The sequence below is a fragment of the Phoxinus phoxinus genome (assembly GCF_949152265.1).
Source record: "Phoxinus phoxinus genome assembly, chromosome: 8".
Lineage (NCBI taxonomy): Eukaryota > Metazoa > Chordata > Actinopteri > Cypriniformes > Leuciscidae > Phoxinus > Phoxinus phoxinus.
In genome coordinates, this window is record NC_136883.1 from 26462628 (window position 1) to 26483623 (window position 20996).

A 20996-nucleotide genomic window follows, 5' to 3' on the forward strand; every position below is an offset into this window, starting at 1 on the left:
CCAAACCCCATCTCTGCCATAATAATTAATAAAGGCTGGTTTAAAGTAGTTTTTCCTGCCTCTTTGTATTTTTGCTCATGCGTAGCCTAAATGGGTTCCAATCAGACCTTAACATTAAGTATTTTACTGTTATATGTCAACAAGATTCAACAAGACATTTTCACCTGGCTATACCCAATGTTTAGATCTGTTGTGGTATTTATGCAAATTAGCACATACATAATTAGATTATGTTCCGTTTGCCCAAGGCCTGATACAGCACTGAATGCCTCAATACATCTAATTATTTTTGGTTCCTCAAAAATGTGTTTTTCCAAAAAAAAATAGTAGTGTTATCAGCAAACTGGCTAAGTTTGAATTCTACACCTCATATCTTATTTATTTTTACATGCATTGCCAAAACCTGGGTGACTAACAAAAATAAAAAAAGTGAATATCAAACGATGAATATCAAACCTTTGTCGTCACTCACAGTAAGAATCAATGATGCCACAACATTGCGTAACTTCTGGTTATGAAACCGAAGAGATTAGACTTAAATTCCCAAAGAAATGGGATAACCTTTCACAGGTGATAATGTGTTGTGTTCCAGGTTGTTAAACTATGGAAACTTATACCAAATGCCTTTTTTGTTGTATTGATGTATTTTAGTTTTGCAAAATCATCTGCTGACGTCATAATTCAGACGCACAGAGCACTTGCTCTCTAATGTCCAGGGACATGCTTTGACCGTTCCAATATGGCAGACGGATACCGGCCCAAATTAAACGGCCGCTAATGAGTGTTCTATGTCTTTATGTCTATGCATGCAACTCCAGGAAACCATGAAATAGGTAACCATGGTTACCACAGCTGCTAGCTGTTCTTTTGAGGTTTTAATGGCAGTTGACAAAAAATTAATTTAGCAACAACTATAAAACTCAGTCTTACGTAAACCTGAAAAATAAACATGTTAAAATGCTCTCTGCATGTAATACTTGATTCTGGTTAATGAAACATTTTTACATTTCCCTTAACCATGATGACCATTGCCCCAGGCAACCATTTCCTTCCTACTAGTTTCCAGTTCGACGTGTCTCACATCACATCCTCTTTCTTTTCACACATAAAAACATTAGCATTAGTTGCCAGTAGGCAGGCAAGAGGAATTCTGGGAGATGGCTGAGATTTATCTTTAAATAAGTTAATCGAAAACAAAGAAGAATTATCTATTTTTCCCTCAATATTTCCTCTGTGTGATTTCATGCCATCCCTCATTACTATTTAATGCTGATCTTTTGGTGATAATTCCAATTGTTATAAATGATAATATTGTTAATGTTTGGCAGTTAATTACAACACAAATCTGTTACAAAAAAAATAAGAGCTAGACTAAAAGAGGCTTATGGCCTGGCCATCATAGTACAATAAAATAAAAGTTTGTTTATGATTAGCATGAAATGAAAAATATAAGAAGCATGATTACAGATAGCATCTCATTATTAGATTATGAATAAGTTCTTAGAAAATTCTGGCTACGGAGCTGTGATATCGAGTGTTATATTAGTTCAATTTGAACGGGTTGAAATGCTACGGTGTCTCTTCAATAGAAGGGTTAAAAAAGCCATTGGAACAAATACATTTAATCAGATCTTGTTTTACAAAACGCTCCGACTCATTAACAATGACAATTGGGAAATCATTAAGCCACTGTCTTTGTTTTTAAGCATCATATTGTGAAGACTTCGTGTGTATTTAATGTCATATCTCATCATACAATCTTATCCTTTCAGAAAACAACACGGTCTAAAGAGGAAGAGGAGATCCAAGCCAACACCTCAGTGAACTGACCAAACTATGTTCTTTATTAGAAAGACTGAGCAGTCCTCCAAAAGCTCTACAACTTGTTAGGATGTTACATGCCAAATATACAGTCTTACATAAAAGTGCAATGTCACAATGGCTAAGCAGTATCTTTATTATTTGATCATTCTTACAACTTAATAAACAGAACAACGTTAGTAATAATTTATTTACTGTAATCCCTAGCAACTCGGTATACTGGATCTGAAATAAGAATGCCACGGCACAGAGGACGTTTGTATGCAGTTCCTCTAAAACAGTTTTTAAAGGCACTTTCACAAGTACATAGTACAGAGATGCACATGGACACACTGATAAAACAGCAATTAAATACATACAGAGATTTTGCTACTGTGTGTAGTTTTGCAGGGAGAACATTTCTCAAGGCTTAGCTGAGAGACATAAGATCTCAAGTATCAACGTAATGTACACTCTTAAAAAAGAAAAGAAAAGAAAAAACACTTTGTAATCGTTTTTAATATCGCTCAATATAAATTGGTAATCAAAAGGCTTTAGTATGTTCCTTTTACATGTTTAAAAACAGGCATTGCTTATATTGTCTTAAAGTTTCTCCCCTTGGTTCGGCGATGGACAATTTCGTAACATCATCCAAACACATTTCATAGCATATTCTACCTAAATAGGAGTAAACTGTTGTATATTTATCAGTGAATACAGTACAAGTAACAATAAACTATTGCCAAACTGTCATAATAATGTGAATGTTGATGCACAGATAACATAAGATTGATATACTGTATACGAAATCCCAGAATTTTTAATTTTGGAGTGACTGATGCTATACATATTTATTTGTCTTTGGGTACGTCATGTGACTGACTTCATTTGGGTGTGGTGCTGTATGTGACATTATTACGAAGGGTTAATGGGCCACTAGTACACAAAAGAAACAGCACTATCCCACGAAAGTACTGCTGTAACAGTCTCTGAGTCCATGGCTATTGGCATCATTCCCTTGTTTGGTGAAACAACAAGAAATATTGCCTTCAAAGTTTCTAGAAAAGCACTTGCATATGACAACTAAAAAGGATTATCGTTCATGCTTATAGGGTAGCCGAGGGTTTTAGACAGCTAAGCAGATAAAGAAATGATTCTCGTAGCCTATCCGCATCGAACTCTAAGCAGCACTTGAAGAACTTTACTTTTTTGGCAGCTAGACTTTACTATTCAGATTACATCTAATTAAGCAGAGAGATACTAAAAAAATATTGTTTATATTGAGCAGTTGTTCCAAATTGGCCTGGGAGAAAGTAACGTACATAAAAGACCCACGAAATAAAAATAAAAAGGTTTAGTGGATGTACATTTATATACACAATATATATTTCTTTCATTCTAAATAAGAAACTGAGTGAAGTACTTTAAAAAAATGTAAGCGGATGTGGTTTACGCAAACTCCCTGGGCATATATTCAAATATTACTATCAAAAATATAATATTCAAAGCAAAGCCTTGCTAATTCAACTTAGAATCATTCAACATCAACAGCCAATCAGGGCGGGCAAAAGATGTGACATCACATGCCCTTATATGGCAGTGCGTTTCCAACCTCAACATTCCACACATTATCACTTCAAAGAGTCCTGACCAGAAAACACCCTTGAGATGTAAAGACATTTCCCACAATCCTTATGCTGTAAACAGAGAAACCAAAGACCCTGCTTAGTTTCTGTATAATTCACATTTAACAGTTTTTCTAGTGGATGTAAACTGCTGATATTTAAAAAGTCACCCTAAGAATATAGGAAGCTGTAGTGATTTGTTGCTTTCTTTAATATCATTTTCAGAACTCCTTAATCTATTCACACAGAGTATTGCGGACAAAAAAATAAGGTGTCGGACAAGCATGCAAACAGTTTTTGGATACACTTAAACAGCTTTCTGTTAGTCGCAGGTGTCTTTCGAATATATTTCAGAATTTGAATTCACTAAACAGGTCATGAGAGAAAATGTAACTCTGAAATAGTAAACACCCGTTTAAGTAACTCTTCTGAACCATGCTTAGTAACCGACGTTATTCTAGTTTATTAATAAACCCTAAAATAGTGTTGGAATTCTATACACACACACACACACTGTTTGACCATTTCTAGTATCTTTAGTTACTTATATTTGTTTTAGTCCACTCTCTAAAGCGAATGAAATGTTGCGAAATGTTCAATGGCATTAAAATCCACAAAAAACCTGGCTCTGACTGCAATGGTCCTAATTTTACATTGTTTCCTCACTGACGCTCTGAATGCATCTCTCCCACAGGTAATCACATGGTGCAGGATTTGTCCAGTGGATCCTGCGGAGGGGGCGCCGGATGCTGCGCCGCTCCCGTCTTGGGTGCCGCCACCATGGGTTTGGGCCGCAGGGCAGGAGGCTTGAGCTGCACCCCCATGCGCGGAGCCACGGCGGGTTTGAAGGTGCTCATGGTATCGTTAGAGGAGCTGGTGCTGCGGCGCATGGGCGGCTCCGTTGGGGCGGGCCGGAGCAGGAGCCCGTGCAGCTGGCTGAGGGACTCGGTGGAGCTGGCCGGTGTGGGAGCGTTCTTCATCTGCTCCAGGGTGTCCAGCACCACGTCAGGAGCGTGTTTAGCAGAACTCTGCCGTTCCAGCTCCTTCAGCTCATTCAGAGCAGTGTTCATCGTCTCCTCTATGTCCTACAGGAGAGAGACAGAGAATTTGAGTGTGTAGGTGGCCGAAATGATAATAATAAACATCAAACAAATGGCAATACATGCAGACAACATGCTACATCTAGTGAGATAAAATAAAAAGTACTTACAATATGTGTTCATAAAATGGTCAGATTGTTAGTATTAAACAAAGAGACCCATGAGGATACTACTTAGTGTGCGACATCAAGGTTTTTTTGGACTCAATAAAACCATATTTGTTACGGAACTATTTCAAATATGAAAATAGGCCTTATTGATGAAACACAAGCAGAATGAATGTGTGCAAACTGTGAGTAAAGCCATTTTACCTTAAATTAAACTAACTTCTGGTATTTCGGTAACTTCAACAAGGGGGCCATTATGAAACCTCAGAAAACTTCCAAGGGTTTAAAATGAGACTAAACAAGTAAAAATTAATAAATAATAATAAATAAATAAAATCTTAGTTTAAAATTTTCCTCTTTCCCTGATTACTATACCTAAAATAAAATATATATATTTTTAAATTAGAAAAACATTCAAAGAAAATATAAACTGAATACGAAAATATTTTTTTCTAATTGATCCCTAAAATATTTTATTGGGTAGAAAATGCTCTTTGTGCGCAAAAATAATTAAAAAAGGTTTTATTAATTAATAATCACTAATGACTGGAAAGTTCATGTAAATTCACTAGGGCCTCAGCAAACTTATTTAAAATAATAATAAAATATAAAGTCATCTAAATAAAATATCTAAATCATTTTACTGGGTAGAAAATGATCTTTATGAGCAAAAATATTTGTAAAAATCATGTAAATGAATTTATCAAAAAGAGTGAGAAGCCTAAAGAACATTCAGTTTATCAAACATAACAATAGGTGAATTGTGGTAAGTTATTTTAATCTACTGACACCAAGATTCTGTAAATAAAGTGTATTAATAAACAAGGAAATATATAGGCCGTTTCTCAATATGCGTTCTTGTCTGTACTTGTGTTCTTGTGGACTTGTGAAACGTCATCAGTCGCTGCCCAAGTACTGTCCCAATTCAAAAGTTCACATCTAGCCAAGTCCAGTTCAAATCCCCGGATGTGTTCTTGATCCGCCCCTTTTACCGAGGATGCATGTAGAGGTGACTTGTGCAGACTTGAGACAGACAGGTATCCCAGAATGCATCTCGTCCCACCAGCAAGCGTCAATGGCAGAGGAGAAAACCCGCGTAATATCAAAATACTACTGTTATCGTGTCACGAAATGTAATTCTAAGAGTGTTTCAGTCGAGAATGTAGTTGTTTAAAGCTCAAATCTGTGGTTTATTTATAAAGATAGCGCCTATTTAAAAAATGTATCTGACGTTTTCGGAGTTGTGAGATCCAGGCGATCACCGGGCGCTCAGCGCTCATTAACCCCGACTGGACCAGCTTTTCCTCGGCTAGTGCTTCTGATGTTTGCCGCTGGCTCTGGTGTCTCTAGTCTAGTGGTTAAACATGAGATATAACTCGTCTTGTGTATATCTAACGGGCGATCTTTGGTCTCATTAATCTATAATTTGTTCCATGGCAAATCGTTTTGGCTGAGGGCAAAGTGAAGATTCATAATTTTATATATTTAGGCTATTTAACTTGAGCTATAGGCTATATTAAGCTGACTTATGTTTGACTGAATTGTTTGCTTTATTTATTTGTATTTACTTATACTTTTATACTGGATATCAGATCATTAAAACGGATATTTAACAAAAAGAGTCAGGGTTGTGTAATTTTATTTTAGGCTATATATTTTAAAATATATATAATATTTTTTATATTTATTTTATTATACATTCTCTTCACTGTACATGTATAATAAAATAAAATGACACAACCCCGTCTGTTTTTTAAACGTCAGTTTTAATGTTCAATAATGTTTAATATTTTTAAAATGAAAGCAAAAAGAAGCAGGGTTGCGTTTTATTTCGTGTTGTTATGCAGTGAAGATAATCAATGTACACGTTGCCTGAACCACATTTGTGTGGCCATTTAATGTGTTTAAGATTTTTTTTTTAATGAAAAGAGGCAGAGTGTTGTTTTATACCATATTTCGTTTTATTGTTGCCTAAAATATACATAAAGAGATAACCGGAGTAGCCAGAGCGTGCTGAGTGACGCGATCAAGAACGCCGCTGTCCCATTTGCAGAATAACCGGACTTGCGTCCTCTCGTCCTCGGAAGTTCGTTCTCCTAAGTCGAACTTGGCAAGTCTGAACTACCAAGGACACAAGTCCGAAGTTTGCGTACTTGGTATTGAGAAACGGCCATAGTATTGGCCTAGATGTTCAGCCTCCAATGGGGGAGTCAAAGGACCTGTTTTATATGTTACACCTAGTATTAAAATACGTTTTGGTCGATCGGATCACAAGTAGACGAGGGACATACATTGGTGTTTTAATCCGTCTCTTTTGTCCATTTTCAACCACTTCTATCCAGAATTCTTTGAGGGGAGGGTCTATGGGAAGGTAAGTTATATAGGCCTTTCGATCTAATGGACGACCAGAGTTGACGGAAAAACATACGGAAAGCTGCAGCTTTCGTTTCTGCTCGGATAGCCACAAGACCACGGCGAACGCGGTAAATGCGTTTTAGAAATCAGGAATGGTCTTCAAATCAAACTTAAAAGTTTAAAACCCTGTTTACACCTGTATTTAGCGTTGTTCACTTGTGATCCGATTTACAAAAAAACGCATCTTAATACAGATGGTTACAGGTGTAAACGGCCAAAAAGATTGAAAAGCATTGGCTCACAGCACATTTAAATTGGATTTTTTTTCTCTGCTTGTGCTTCATAAATGAGGCCCAGTATGTGAGTGTGTGAATGTGTGTTGCAGATATGCATTAGTCATTAGTAACAGGAGGCAGTAACTGACTATGTTACAGGGCTGGGCCTGCTGCGCATGGTGTGAGGGGCGTCGTCGCTCGCCTCCCGCTGACCTGTGCGATGCTCTCTGGATCCAAGCTCTTGTACTGGCCTGAAGACGTGGACCTTCGGATGGGAGGGCTCTCCATCTTTTTTATGGACTCGTGCCGACTGATGTTGGTCAGGCTGCCGTGGCCGGTCCGTCTGCGTCTCTCGGGGCTGTCCATGGGAATGTGTCCTCTTCCTCTCAGCAGATCCCGCGGACTGTAGTGGCCCATCGCCGGGGATCCCAAATCTGGGTTGCCGTGACTACCGTGGCTGCTATGGTTACCGTGGTGGCCCTGAGAGGGGTGGACCATGCAGTGGACGTCAGTGGGGCGAGCTGGAGGCCTACGGGACGGAGGGTCACTTCTCTTCCTGTGCCTGCTAAACAAAATGGGAAGAAAGGTAACATTAAAGTGTGTAATGAACCTGTTTCCATACCAAGATGGCATTTTAGCTTAAAGGGAACCTACTATGCTCTTTTAAATAGTCTAGAATAAGTTTTCATTCTTGAATGTCCAAAAAAATACATTTCCCACATATTTTCCATAATTGCAGGACCTCTCTTCCCAGTCTGTCTGTATCGCGCACTGTCATTTTGAAGCCATCCTTCTGAAAAGCAGTGTAATAACTGCGATTTCCAACACTAACGCATCTCAACTAGGCCTCATTCCCCTTTTTTTTGGCCTATGCTTTGGCAAGAATTATTTAGATGAGGAAAATAGTGACGTGCACGTTCCCAGAAGAAAACTCAAGACTACAATCGAGGCGTTTCAGGGAGTTTAGACAGTTCTTACTGCATGCTTTTCCCCTGCATTCATTGAAAATATTCTTTGAATAGACCTGAAGATTTATCTGATCATTTAATGTGAATATACCTGCTGTTCTGCAGTACTGGTACCCGGTGATAGCCGGCTGCTTTAAAATTCTCCTGTGAGTGTTTGTGTAAGCACTCTGTGAAGAACGTCACAAGTTTCTATTAACAACGTGTTTATGTGGCGTTGAGCTTTATGGCCAATCAGAGACTTATCTGTTGAGTGCATGAAAGCTATGGCCAATCAGATGTGTATAAGTTACATCAGAATCCACTCAATACTGCTGAAAATGCCGGCGCTTTTTGATTATAATCAGTATAAACACGATGTCAATAAGAGATTAATTGCACAGCGTAGGACAAGTTCATTGATTCTAACGGGACATTTCACAAGAGTGGAGCTTCATATACCTCACGTTGAACTGAAGTAATTGACTTCAGTGATTACAATGAAAGAAGCGATCTTTGCTTGCTTTCTGTACATAATATATATTTTTCATGCTGCTAACTACACATTTAAAATTTTCTGGATTGACAACCGTATTTAAATACGTGATTGAATCCGATTGACAATGATAACTATAGCACAGGACGATCTATGCATGATCTTATATGTTACTTTGTTGTTTATTTTATTACTAACTTTTCAAAACAGTCACTTTTTACACAAATTTAGAGATTTTTAAATATAAAATAGTTCTAAGTACTTTATTGTATGATATGTCATAACAGTTCCTGTTATTATCCACCACCACCGAAGGCCATTTTGACCCAGGAAAAACTGGGTACTGTACTGATAAGGGAAACTCCCTTTGGAGTAGACTTTGTGCTTTGTGACTTTGCAGACCTTTTCAGGCGCAAACAGCAACATTAGACACTCAAGAAAGCTGAAAAAAGCCTGGCTGGAACCAGCTTAGCAGAAGTCACAATGATGTCTGTGGATCTTACAGTATTTAACTAAAAGCGCTTCTGAGAGAAGATGCCTGGTGTCAGGATTAAAATATGGGAACCAAAGGAAGTTTGTAAAAAGCCAAAATATCAATATCAACAGTTTTGTCTCTAATAACTTTTTCAAAAGTTAATATTGGTGTTTAGCAAGGAGACAACTCTGTCAATGCAGAGATTAATAGACAGAAACCAAAGAACATTTGATAATTATATTAGCAAAAATGTGTTAATTTTGCTTATTTAGAGCGCACAATATGTTAGCCTCAGCAAGACTAAAGAATCTTCCAAAAGAAACACAGATGCGGTTAGACATGAAAGATGTGGTGGAAAGTGTTACAAAAAATTGTTTTGGTAACTAAAATAAAGCTAAAATAAAATGTCAATATTAAGAGTTTAACTTAAGATAGAAACGCTGCCATGACAACTTACTGAAATAAATATCTTTGAGTTAAAGTACTAAAATAACTTAAATAAAATACAAATAAATGAAAGCCAATTAGAAATATGAACAAAAACAAATGTAATGACAAAAAGGACATAACAAAAGTACAAAAACTAAGATTAAACTTAAAAACAAAAAAAGCTAAATCAAAATATGAATAAATACTATAATAGTACACAAATAACACTGGTGGAAATGACAGTTGAGGGTGAAAGAAGGATTATTGTCCTGTAATACATGTATATACACTAGTAATTTCTAGCACAAGTGTTCAACCATAAGTTGCCTCTTAACTTGTACATAATGAGCTCTCGTAATGTTCATAGAATCGTTTTGACAGTCCGTGATAGATTCATAAATTACATACTGTAACTGTGCAACTAATAATGACCATATTAAGATGAACTGAATTGATTTTGTATGCTATTTTATCTAAAGCGTCAGTAGAGGTATTCGTCCAGCAGAGAGCGACCTGCACTGCACTAAAACAAGGGGCGACGCAATGATGCACTGCTGCATGAAATCAAACAGGATCCAAAGAGAGTCAAGTCATGAAAACACAGAAATGAACTGGTGATTTTTATGTAAAGCCATCTAATACTGCTTTAGAATGACTAGAAATTAGTCATTTAACATTTAAGTATCAGATTCATTTCTACGACGCAGATGTCAGCTGCATGGGTCTGTTATCACATCGCAGTACACTAACATTCAACGCTTATCCAGATTTCTGGCAAACTGGATGTAAATAAGTACCGAGTTCATGTGTTTGAGCACTCGCCTCCTCTGCTAGGAATAGCGCGGACACATCAAAAAGAATATTTGTCTATGGAGATCAACACTTTATAATTTGATAATATAATGAATAATACTTTATAATAATAATTGTCATAGGTTGGGTTTACAGATAGCAGAGAAAGCTATCCTCAGTATGTTTGATAAATGCACTTATGGAAGGAGGAGTACATCTAAATAAAGACAAATGCACTGAAAGATTTAAGAGGCAGGAAACATAGCAGCACGACACAGAGGGATAGAGCAAATGAAAGGGGGGAGAGCGCAAATGAATACAAGACAAATCAACAGAATAAAAAACTGATGTAATAAACCCCACACTGGGACTTCTGGGCATTTCTTTCTTCATTCTCGCTACTTAAGGAGTATTTGATTGTTTGATGTTTGTCATTTAATTGCCTCACTGTAAAAAGGGATCAGTTGACTTACCGGTAACTTAAAAAAAGCTGTCTTAAAACTATTAAGTAAATAAACTTCATGCATAATTGAAAAGTTACTTGTCAAGTTCACATAAATTGATTTTTTTAATTACGCATGAAGTTTATTAATAATTAAGGCAACAGGTTTCCAGACTTTTTGTTTAAAGGGGTGGTTGAGTATGATTTCACTTTTCTAACTTTAGTTAGTGTGTAATGTTGCTGTTTGAGCATAAACAACATCTGCAAAGTTACGACGGTCAAAGTTCAAAACAAATGGAGATATTTTCTTTCAAATAAATTGCTTTTTAAGAATTATAGGGACTACACGACATTCCTCCCGGGTTAGTGACATCATGAACCCTAAAATTTACATAAATTTTACAGGATTTATTGGCCTGCAACTGTCCAAAGCACTGTGTGTCCACTACTAAATGTGTTTGTGTTGCAAATGGACTCAATTGCACGGATATGTGTAGGCAGCCAGATTGTGAGAATCAAGCATGCGTTTCAGACACTGATGAAAGTCATGATGACAATGGTGATGAAGTGGACATGGAGAGTCATTCTTACTAGATATGACAAATGTATAATGTGTACTATGCCACAAATCAAAGAGTAAAGTAGTACAGTGGGTTAAAACAATGCATCTTTTGGTAAGAGGTTAAGTAGCATTTATTGCATTCTTTGTGTAAAAGGTATAGTTCATTTAATTCCTGTTAAATTTGTTGTAAATAAATGATTTTGCTCATGTTCCAAAACCTTCTCAATACCAGACTAAACAGTTAATCTTCTCACAAAGCTATGATCTAATATGGTATGCACGGACCCTACTGCTTACTTGTTCTCAAAGGCGTATATGTTGGGTTGGAAACCTTTAACTCTGTTTCCTCAATACCTCATTAATAAAGCAAAAATGTGGCAAATCTCTGGCATTAGACTGACATTGTCATAAAATGCCACCAAGTCAAATTTCATTTATCCTTTTTCTTGACATATGTTTGAAAATTGTCCTCCGTAACCAAAAACTACCTTGAATCTAATGCTATCACACATTTTTCAAATACAGGGTCATATGCCTAACACAAAAATCACCATGCGGTTTAATCCCTCAAAATGGTACCAATCAACCCTCTGTCTCATGGCCTATATACCACCCCTTTAAGTTAAGTCATCTCTGATCACTTTTAAAAATGCTGATGCCTTTTATTGAATACACTCAATGTCTTGAAGCAAGGGGAATTGTGGGAAGTTTTCGTTCACTCACCTGCTGATGTAGGCATCAGGTATTCTGCTGTCTGTTGGAGATCCAATGTCTCTAGTGGAGCATTTCTCCTCTCCTCCGTGTCCACTGCTGGCCTCGCTGTCTGCCTTCTGACTGAGTGTGTCAGAGAATGTGTCATCCCTGTCAAAACAGCACACAAACAGTAAAAAAAAACATATTCACAAGCATTTACAACAAAAGAATAGGAAGTATCATCAGCAAAACTTAAAATGGCTCAGCGATTTACTGCAGAGCAAGTCCTGAACGCATTCAAATATTAGTCACTGTCACTTGATGGAGAAGCTGTCAGCGATCAGAATTTTGATTTTGAAGATGCTAAAAAAATGATAGTTTTGAGAATATGTTTGAGATCGCAAATATGAGCCAGATGCTGAATGTACTGGGAAATGAGCTCTGATGAGGACAGTGATGATGGTATACAACATCTGCTCAAACTGAACCCTTTTAAGCTCCAAAAGGTAACAAAATAAGCTTTATTTTATTCTTCAGTAATTGTTACTCTAATATCAGGAAGGTTTCATATTATTGCGACAGGCAGAGATCCATTAGTGTTAGATCCGGGTCGCTAAAGACCCCAATATGTAATAATGATTGGCGAAACATTCATGCAATTCAGATAACAAAATGAGCTCCAAATACCAACAAAACACATTTACTCATTGGCTTGTATCACTGAGCTCGTCTCAAAGAGCTCTGCACTCAATATTTAGATTTTTCTAGGGCTGCGTAAATTAGCTCAAAATATTGTGATTATATATCAATAGGACTATAAAATAATACTAATAATTATTCTTAATAGTAGTAGAAGAAGTAGAATATGCATTTACTGTTAACTGAGACGCATAAAAGATGTGATAAAAACTCTGTAAAAGAACTGCATTATTTTTTTCATTAAATTGCAGAAAGCCATAGAGCAAATGAGTTATATTTCGACTAATTGTGCATCCCTAACTGAACGTGACACTTTGAAGTTCAAACATTTTTGGTTTCTTCTTCGTTTGTCACCACCCTATCAAAATGCAACACATGCTTCAGCAACATTTAAAACAATTAATCGCAGGGACATGCTTTTCTGCTGCAAGGTAAAACATGATGACCATTTCATTTGCTTTCACTATTTCTCCTGTTTACAATGCGTCCATGCTAACTTGCAATCTTGCCCTTCTTCAAGTGAAGGTCAAGCGATACGTGATGCTTGTGTTGAGTGGTGCGTTAAAGCCCTGACACGAGGCATGTAAAGCTCTAAAAGTCCCGTGTAAAATCACAGCTGTTGATACGGCTTATTGGACAGTACATTAGGTCACATGTTTTTGAGCACCAAACAGACATTTCTATAAGCTGAGATGTGAATGCTCTCCATTGTACGCGTGCCACTGTGCCGACAGAGGACATCATGTGTGTATGAGCTGCCCAACTGACGTCCTTACGCTCTCTTGCTCTTTTATTGGACTGAGGGACTGTCTCTGCTGGTCTAGGGCCTCTTAAACTCCCTCGTTCCACCAGGCTGTAAATTCTCTCTGTGCCACGAGCCAAGAACACACATCAACAGAGGGTCATGATGTGAATTATTGATACACACACAGTCGGCTGGTATGGGCTCTGTTGTTGGCGTCACTCAGCACTGTGCCCGATCCATTAGATTTGCCCCCTTTATGAGCCATAATCTGTTCAACAAGGCGCCCATGGTTGCCCAGTCAGAACAAGTTGTCATGACAATAAAGAGATTTCCCAGAGGAAGATGGTCCAGAGCAGAACGCAGCTACTAAACTCAGATGTGGCTCATTTATGTTCAAAATCTAACGGGGTGCCTATCTAGACAGCATTTTAAGGCAATATTGGTACAATCCTTTCTAAGTAGGCAGCTGCCTGTCTTCTAAGTCTATATCCCCTATGCCTACTTCCCTAACATTGTATGTTCAGATTAAAGTATATATAGTTTAACATTTTATTAATGGTTGAGAAGCAAGTTTTTCATCAAATGCAGTACCTACTCTGAAAATAAGTGTTTGAACATATGTCTAACTCTTGAGGAGAAGGTAATCCCAAAATGCATTTCAATTTGTTGTGGACAAATAAAAAATATTACGCTATACAAACTAAAAAAAAAATAACGTTAATTTTGGAGATCAATATGAAATGTTTGATGCAATGAATTAATTTATTCCATTAAACTATTTTATTTAAAATATTATTATTCATATAAATATAAGATATATTTAAATATAAGATATATTTAAATATATTATTTAATATACTTTGTTTATTGTACAATGATATGTACCGGTAAATTAATTTATGATTACAAATTTTAACATTATTATGTTATTATTCATTGATATGTGATTAATCATGCAAATTTGTGCATTAATTAGTTACATGTTTTTATTCTATTCACAGCCCTAATATATAATGTTAAAAATTATATATAATCTAAAACTACAACTTTTTCATAACACATTCATACATCGTCTCTCATCATTGTTTTTTTACAAACAAGGTTTGGAACATTTTTCTACATTTCTACAAACAAAACTAGATTTTATTTCAAATTTATGTTACATTTGGTTGATTTTATCCAATGTATAGTCGCAAAACGCATTTCATGGTGCATTTTACTGTGCATGTTTGTGTGTGTCCAATAAAATTGCAATCTGAATTGAAATTATTATTGATTAAAATTATACTTCTCTAATGCTGAAAGGACTGAATAGACTCATACTCCAAAAATAGTTACATCTGCCAAATATTTATGCGTTATGTATTTTTAAGATTTTAGATTATGATGCTGTTAGCAACATTGCAATATCAAAGTCTGTTAAAGCACTTTTATTATTTATATTATATATCCAACTATCCTTGAAATATGGATCATTACAGACAGTGGAGTTGTTTTATCACAGTAGAGATACTCACATATCCTGCACAACAATGTACTGGTGAGGCACTAGGCCGTCTATGCCATTGTGTCTGCCCTCCCACCAGTCATCCGACGCTCTCTGGTACAGCAGAAGAGACGCACCCTTCTTAAAGGACAGCTCCCGTGCAGAGCGCCCCACATAATCAAATTTTGCGATGGCTTCAATAGGCTCCCCCTCTGTGGAGGAAAAAAAAAGACAGCATGGTTAATTCAGTTAGGAGAGAGGAAATAGATGTCAGTGACATCATCAGCAGTAGGTTTTCCATTGGAGAATTTCCAATCATAACTTCTGTGTGATCAATTAGCTCTTCCGCATGGGCAGCATCACCCGTTTCTACACTTTTGGCACATGCTGCATGAAACGCCTAAAGGGAAAGTATATGGAGCCGTTTGAAATGGCAGTTGGTGCTATTTACAGAAATAAGTCGAAATGAAAACAGCGCACATGCCTCAGCAATATCTGACTGTTCGGTAACATGCGAATGAGAGCATTTGAATGCATCAACGTTATAGGGTTTCTGACTAGTTGTTGTACATGCCTTTGCCGCCGTGACTCCCTTTATGTAAGAGACACAGCGGGCTTTAGTGCATGTGAAGTAGCAGAAGTTCTGGCAGAACGGGCTGTTCTCATCCTCAGGACAATCAGGCGGTGTGGACCTTACCAACAACATCACAACACCTGCTAACTGAGTGCAACAACTTTTACAAAACAGCACTGTGGCACAGTGATGGTGATACCATGGTGCTTGAGCAAAGTAAGAGATCGTGCTAAATTATGTATTAAGTCACAGTTAAAGGGGAATGAGTTGTAAACATTTTTTTTGCTTTTTATACATTAAAAATGATTTATATCAATTTTAATATTTAAATAAAATGATTAGATAAGATATATTTAATCATATATATATATTTTTTTTTTATTTTTTTATTTTTTTTTTATTATTATTTAAATAATTTAATTAAAGCAATTCTCCATAATATTTCTATTAAGCAAAATGACCAATCAGCATCCACGCACTGTGCATTTATTAACTGGATATAAACTGTGATACTGAATGAAGGAGGCCATAATCTTGTACAGTGGTATTTACATGTCAGTCCAAGATATTTAAAAAAAAATTATAATAATAATGGTTTACCATCATGGTGTATTATCCATCATAGTATTACCATTTTACCATGTCCATAAAAGGTAAATTTTTGTCAAAACAAGTCTCATTAAAAACTTAAAACTAACTACCTGGTAAATCAATTTGTATTGTATGTAATTAAATGCATATTGTGAAGATGTATTCAGTCTTAACAATTCTATACGTTCTGTACTGCATTTTGCATCAAAGTCAAGCATCAAAACGGTCAAAATTGTTGTTAAAAATTTAGTAATACTTGCAGTCTCTGGAGAGAGGCACAAGCGTTGCCGTTATAATAAATAAATAAAGACAGAAATGTTTGTGAAAACAATAACAAATCAGACAAATAGAATACACAATTAATCTAGGGAAGACAGTAAAAGCAATATAAAACCGAGAGGCACAAGCTCAAAGAGGAAATGCTTTTTCATTCTCGACAGTCTGGAAATGACAATGAGTCAATAAGACGTGACGGGCGTGAGTTGACTGTCTGAATTAATAGGGCAGCTCTGAGAGCAGGCACCTTGTTAATAAAGAGGACGGAGTGGAGATCAATATGGCCATCAACTGTCCACACGTCCCTGTCTCTCCTCCATCTCTGCCAGACAGATGCTGTCATTCAGAGTGTCCTTGCAAAAGCCTGTTCATGTATCATAGTGCTGCTAGGACAGTGTTTGTGAAGACGGGCGGCAGACAAAGTAAGAAAGTTACCAAGATTATTAAAGAAAGCAAATCCATATATTCGACCAATTCATTTGTTTACTCGTGTCCAAAACCTCGCTCACTAAATTGGCACACAATGGCTCTTTGAATTAATTCTGGTAGTCTGTATTAAAGAAGCTCAAACTCTTTTGTTATGGTACTATTTTTATTCACAGAGATTGTTCCTGCAGCCGCTTGCTCTACCGTAGTTCATTGCACATTGTACCATATGGGCTTGTTTTTGCCCCAGAGGAGAGCTAACAACCCATGCTAGGTTTTCTGGCTTAATATACACTGCTCTAGCAGTAACTTACCCACCAGCACTCGCGGCTGCAAGCAGACCCAGGAGGAATAAAGGCTGACGGACTAGAAAACTGTTTTGTAAGCTGCATTTCCTGTGTTTTTAATGGAGGCATGCTTGCAGACTGCACGGGTACTGCCATTTAGAAGAGAAAATTAGCTCACTGCAACATCACCGGCTAAGAAATGTTGTCTTGTAACAAAGACGAAATGTTTTTAACACAGTTTAAAGGGTTTCGAAAGCTTTGTTTTGAAACAGAAACAGCCTAATTATATTCAACATGAAATGCCATTCAATAAATATTCAACAAATATTTGTTTTTTATTTTAACATCTTAAAATTCATTAAACAAGATACATTTACTTCAGAAGCAATACTGCATACGATATTAACACTCGTTTTCAAAGACTATCTTAAATAAGAGTAAACTATTTTAAATTATGAAAGAAATCTCTGTCATAAACATTAAAAAAACTTTATGAGATTGTAAAAAAGTAAAAACAGTAATGTATGAAATATGACTCAAATGTAAAATATTTGTTTTCATTTTTTTTTTATCATCACATATGTCACATGATCCTTCAAAAACAAAATGTAATAAGATTATTTGGTGCTCAAGAAACATTTCTAATTGTTGAAAACAGTTGTGCTGCATAATATTTTTGTGAAAAACGTGATGCAGGATTTTTTGATGAATATAAAGTTCTAAAGAACAGTTTTTATTTGAAATATACATCTTTAGTAACATTATAAATGTCTTTACTGACACTTTTGAGCAATTAAATGCACCCTTGCTGAATAAAATGATTAATTCCTTTATAAAAAAAAATACTTTACTGACCCCAAACGTTTGAACAACAATAATATATGTATATACATTTCTTATTCTGTGTGTGTATAGGTTATACTTTATTTCAATGGTCCACTTTAGACATTCTACTAACTAAAAGTTACTTATAGATACTAACTTTGCAACTCTTATTAAGAGTATTAGTAGACTTAGGATAGGATTCAGGTTAGTAGAGTAAGTTGACATGTAGTTGCAAAAGTTACTTATAGTCAGTAGAATGTGTGTAGGGGGAGCATCAAAATAAAGTGTTAGCAGATATTAAGCAGTCTACTAATACTATAATGAGAGTTAAATGACATGTAGTTGCAAAGTTACAGTACTTCTATTTAATTGAATGTCTATTTAATTGAATGTCTAAAGTGGTCCATCAAATTTAAGTGTTACCTTTTTTATTATTATTAAGAGTCATTTTTTAATTAATGTTGACAACATTTCCAATACGCCCAATCTTCTCATTAAACATCGGTTTCTCACAGATGCTGAGATTTGTCTTTTTCAATTCCCAAGAGTGCATTATGTCTGCTTATTCCAGTTCTCTTGAATGAATAAATGGCTCTAAAGGCATAGCAGGGGTCCCATCACTCGACAAAGTGGTTTTCCAGACCAGACGATCCCCTTCAGATGCGGTGATTGAGGACAGATGCTGCACTGGTCACAAGTTTGAGCGGGCTTATAGTTATACTCTAAAAGTCCAGGCATCGGTTCCTCAGGATGGTCTCTATAATAATGCCAGCTGATAAATTCCCATGAAAAAGGCTTTTTCGAGAGAAGATTTAGAAGGATAATATAACCCAAATCGCTTATTATTTAAATCGCAACTGTCCTCAATGAAACATCCCCTCCTAACTTTACTTTTATGAGTGTCTGCAGAGCGGGTAGGAGAGGTGGGGGAGTAGCTGCTCTTTTTAAAGATGTCTATCCATGTAAGCAAATATCATTTGGTAATTACCCGTCTTTTGAATATCTGGGTATTGTGTTAAAAGGTGCTCCACGCATTTTACTAATCATTGTTTACAGGCCTCCAAAATACTCTTCAGCCTTTGCTGAGGATTTTACAGAACTGTTATCAACCATTTCCTCAGAGTTTGACTGTTTTGCTATTGCCGGAGATTTCAACATCCACATAGACAATGCAGAAAACAATATGGCAAAAGAAATCAAAACTGTTTTAAAAACTTTTGATCTGACTCAGCATGTACATGGACCGACACACAATCGTGGACACACTCTAGATTTACTTATCAGTAAGGGTCTAAACATTTCATCGATTGTTATTAAGGATGTAGCACTGTCTGATCATTTCTGTATTTTCTTTGATATATTGATCTCTCCTGCCATTGAAGCTAGATCTGTGTCTGTCAAGAAGAGATGCTTAAATGAGAACACTAGTGTACTATTTATGAAGGCTATATCTTTAACACCAAGCATATCTGCTGACTCTGTTGATTTTCTCCTTGATTCTTTTAACTCAAAAGTTAAAAGTGTAATTGATGATATTGCTCCTGTGAAGGTCAGGAAGAGTGGTAGACAAAAGGCACCATGGAGAAACTCAACAGCAGTGCAAAATATGAAAAGACAATGCAGAAAAGCAGAGCGCATGTGGCGGAAGACAAAACTTGTAGTCCATTATAACATCTACAAAGACACCATCCATGCTTTCAATATGGAACTAGGCAAAGCTAGACAGACTTTCTTCTCAAATATTATTAACAGCAACTTAAACAACACACGCACTCTTTTTGCTACTGTAGAGAGATTAACGAACCCCCCGAGCCAGATTCCCAGTGAAATGCTCTCAGACAGCAAGTGCAGTGAGTTCGCTTCTTTCTTCTCTGAGAAAATCAATAATATCAGAAAGGTGATCAGCACATCCCTGAGTTGCACTGGGGTCAGACAGATCAGACCACAACCTGAGAAAGTAGTTACTATGTCTGATTTCAAAGAAATTGATGGCAAAATTTTGGAAGAAACCGTACAGCACCTTAAAACATCAACCTGCGCCCTTGACGCTCTTCCCACATCTTTCTTCAAAAGTGTGTTAAACAGCTTAGAAGCAGATCTCCTAGAAGTGGTAAATGCCTCACTTCTCTCTGGAAGTTTTCCAAACTCCCTGAAAACTGCAGTTGTCAAACCCCTCCTAAAAAAGAGTAATCTTGATAAGACTATATTAAGCAATTATAGACCGATCTCAAATCTTCCTTTCATTGGCAAGATCATTGAAAAAGTTGTTTTCAATCAGCTGAACAAATTCTTAAGCTCGAATGGATACTTTGACAATTTTCAATCTGGTTTTCGATCGCATCACAGCACAGAGACAGCGCTCATAAAGATAATTAACGATATTCGCTTAAATACTGATACAGGCAAAATATCAGTGCTGGTACTACTCGACCTCAGTGCTGCATTTGACACTGTTGATCACAACATACTTCTTGACAGGCTGGAAAACTGGGTGGGTCTTTCTGGGATAGTCCTAAAATGGTTCAGGTCATACTTAGAAGCGAGAGGTTATTATGTGAGTATAGGAGACCATAAGTCTGAGTGGACATCCATGACATGCGGAGTTCCTCAAGGCTCAATTCTTGCGCCACTCCTATTCAACCTGTACATGCTTCCAATGAGCCAAATAATGAGAAAGAACCAAATCTCTTACCACAGCTATGAAGACGACACACAGATCTACTTAGCCCTATCGCCAAACGATTACAGCCCCATTGACTCCCTGTTCCAATGCATTGATGAAGTAAACAGCTGGATGTGCCAAAACTTTCTTCAGTTAAACAAAGACAAAACTGAAGTCATTGCGTTTGGAAACAAAGATGAAGTTCTCAAGGTGAACGCATACCTTCACTCTAGAGGTCAAACAACTAAAAATCAAGTCAGGAATCTTGGTGTGTCTCTAGAGTCAGACCTTAGCTTTAGTAGTCATGTCAAAGCAATAACTAAATCGGCA

At 36.6% G+C, this 20996-nt stretch overlaps 1 protein-coding gene across 5 annotated transcripts in view; it reads right to left on the bottom strand.

Moving 5' to 3' along the window:
- Positions 1-1821: 1821 nt before the first annotated feature.
- The window catches only part of srgap1a (SLIT-ROBO Rho GTPase activating protein 1a), a 112028-nt gene continuing 92853 nt past the window's right edge, over positions 1822-20996 (bottom strand). For 2 of the 5 annotated variants that reach the window (XM_079621998.1, XM_079621996.1), the window contains exons 19-22: positions 15057-15237; positions 12126-12263; positions 7476-7827; positions 1822-4510 (exon numbers count right to left, since the gene is read on the bottom strand). In XM_079621998.1, coding sequence (XP_079478124.1) covers positions 4124-4510; positions 7476-7827; positions 12126-12263; positions 15057-15237 — 1058 coding nt within the window. In that variant the 3' untranslated portion in view covers positions 1822-4123. Of the gene's footprint in view, positions 4511-7411; positions 7828-12125; positions 12264-15056; positions 15238-20996 lie in introns of all 5 variants that reach the window. The other 3 variants (XM_079621999.1, XM_079621997.1, XM_079622000.1) reach the window with 2 other exon arrangements.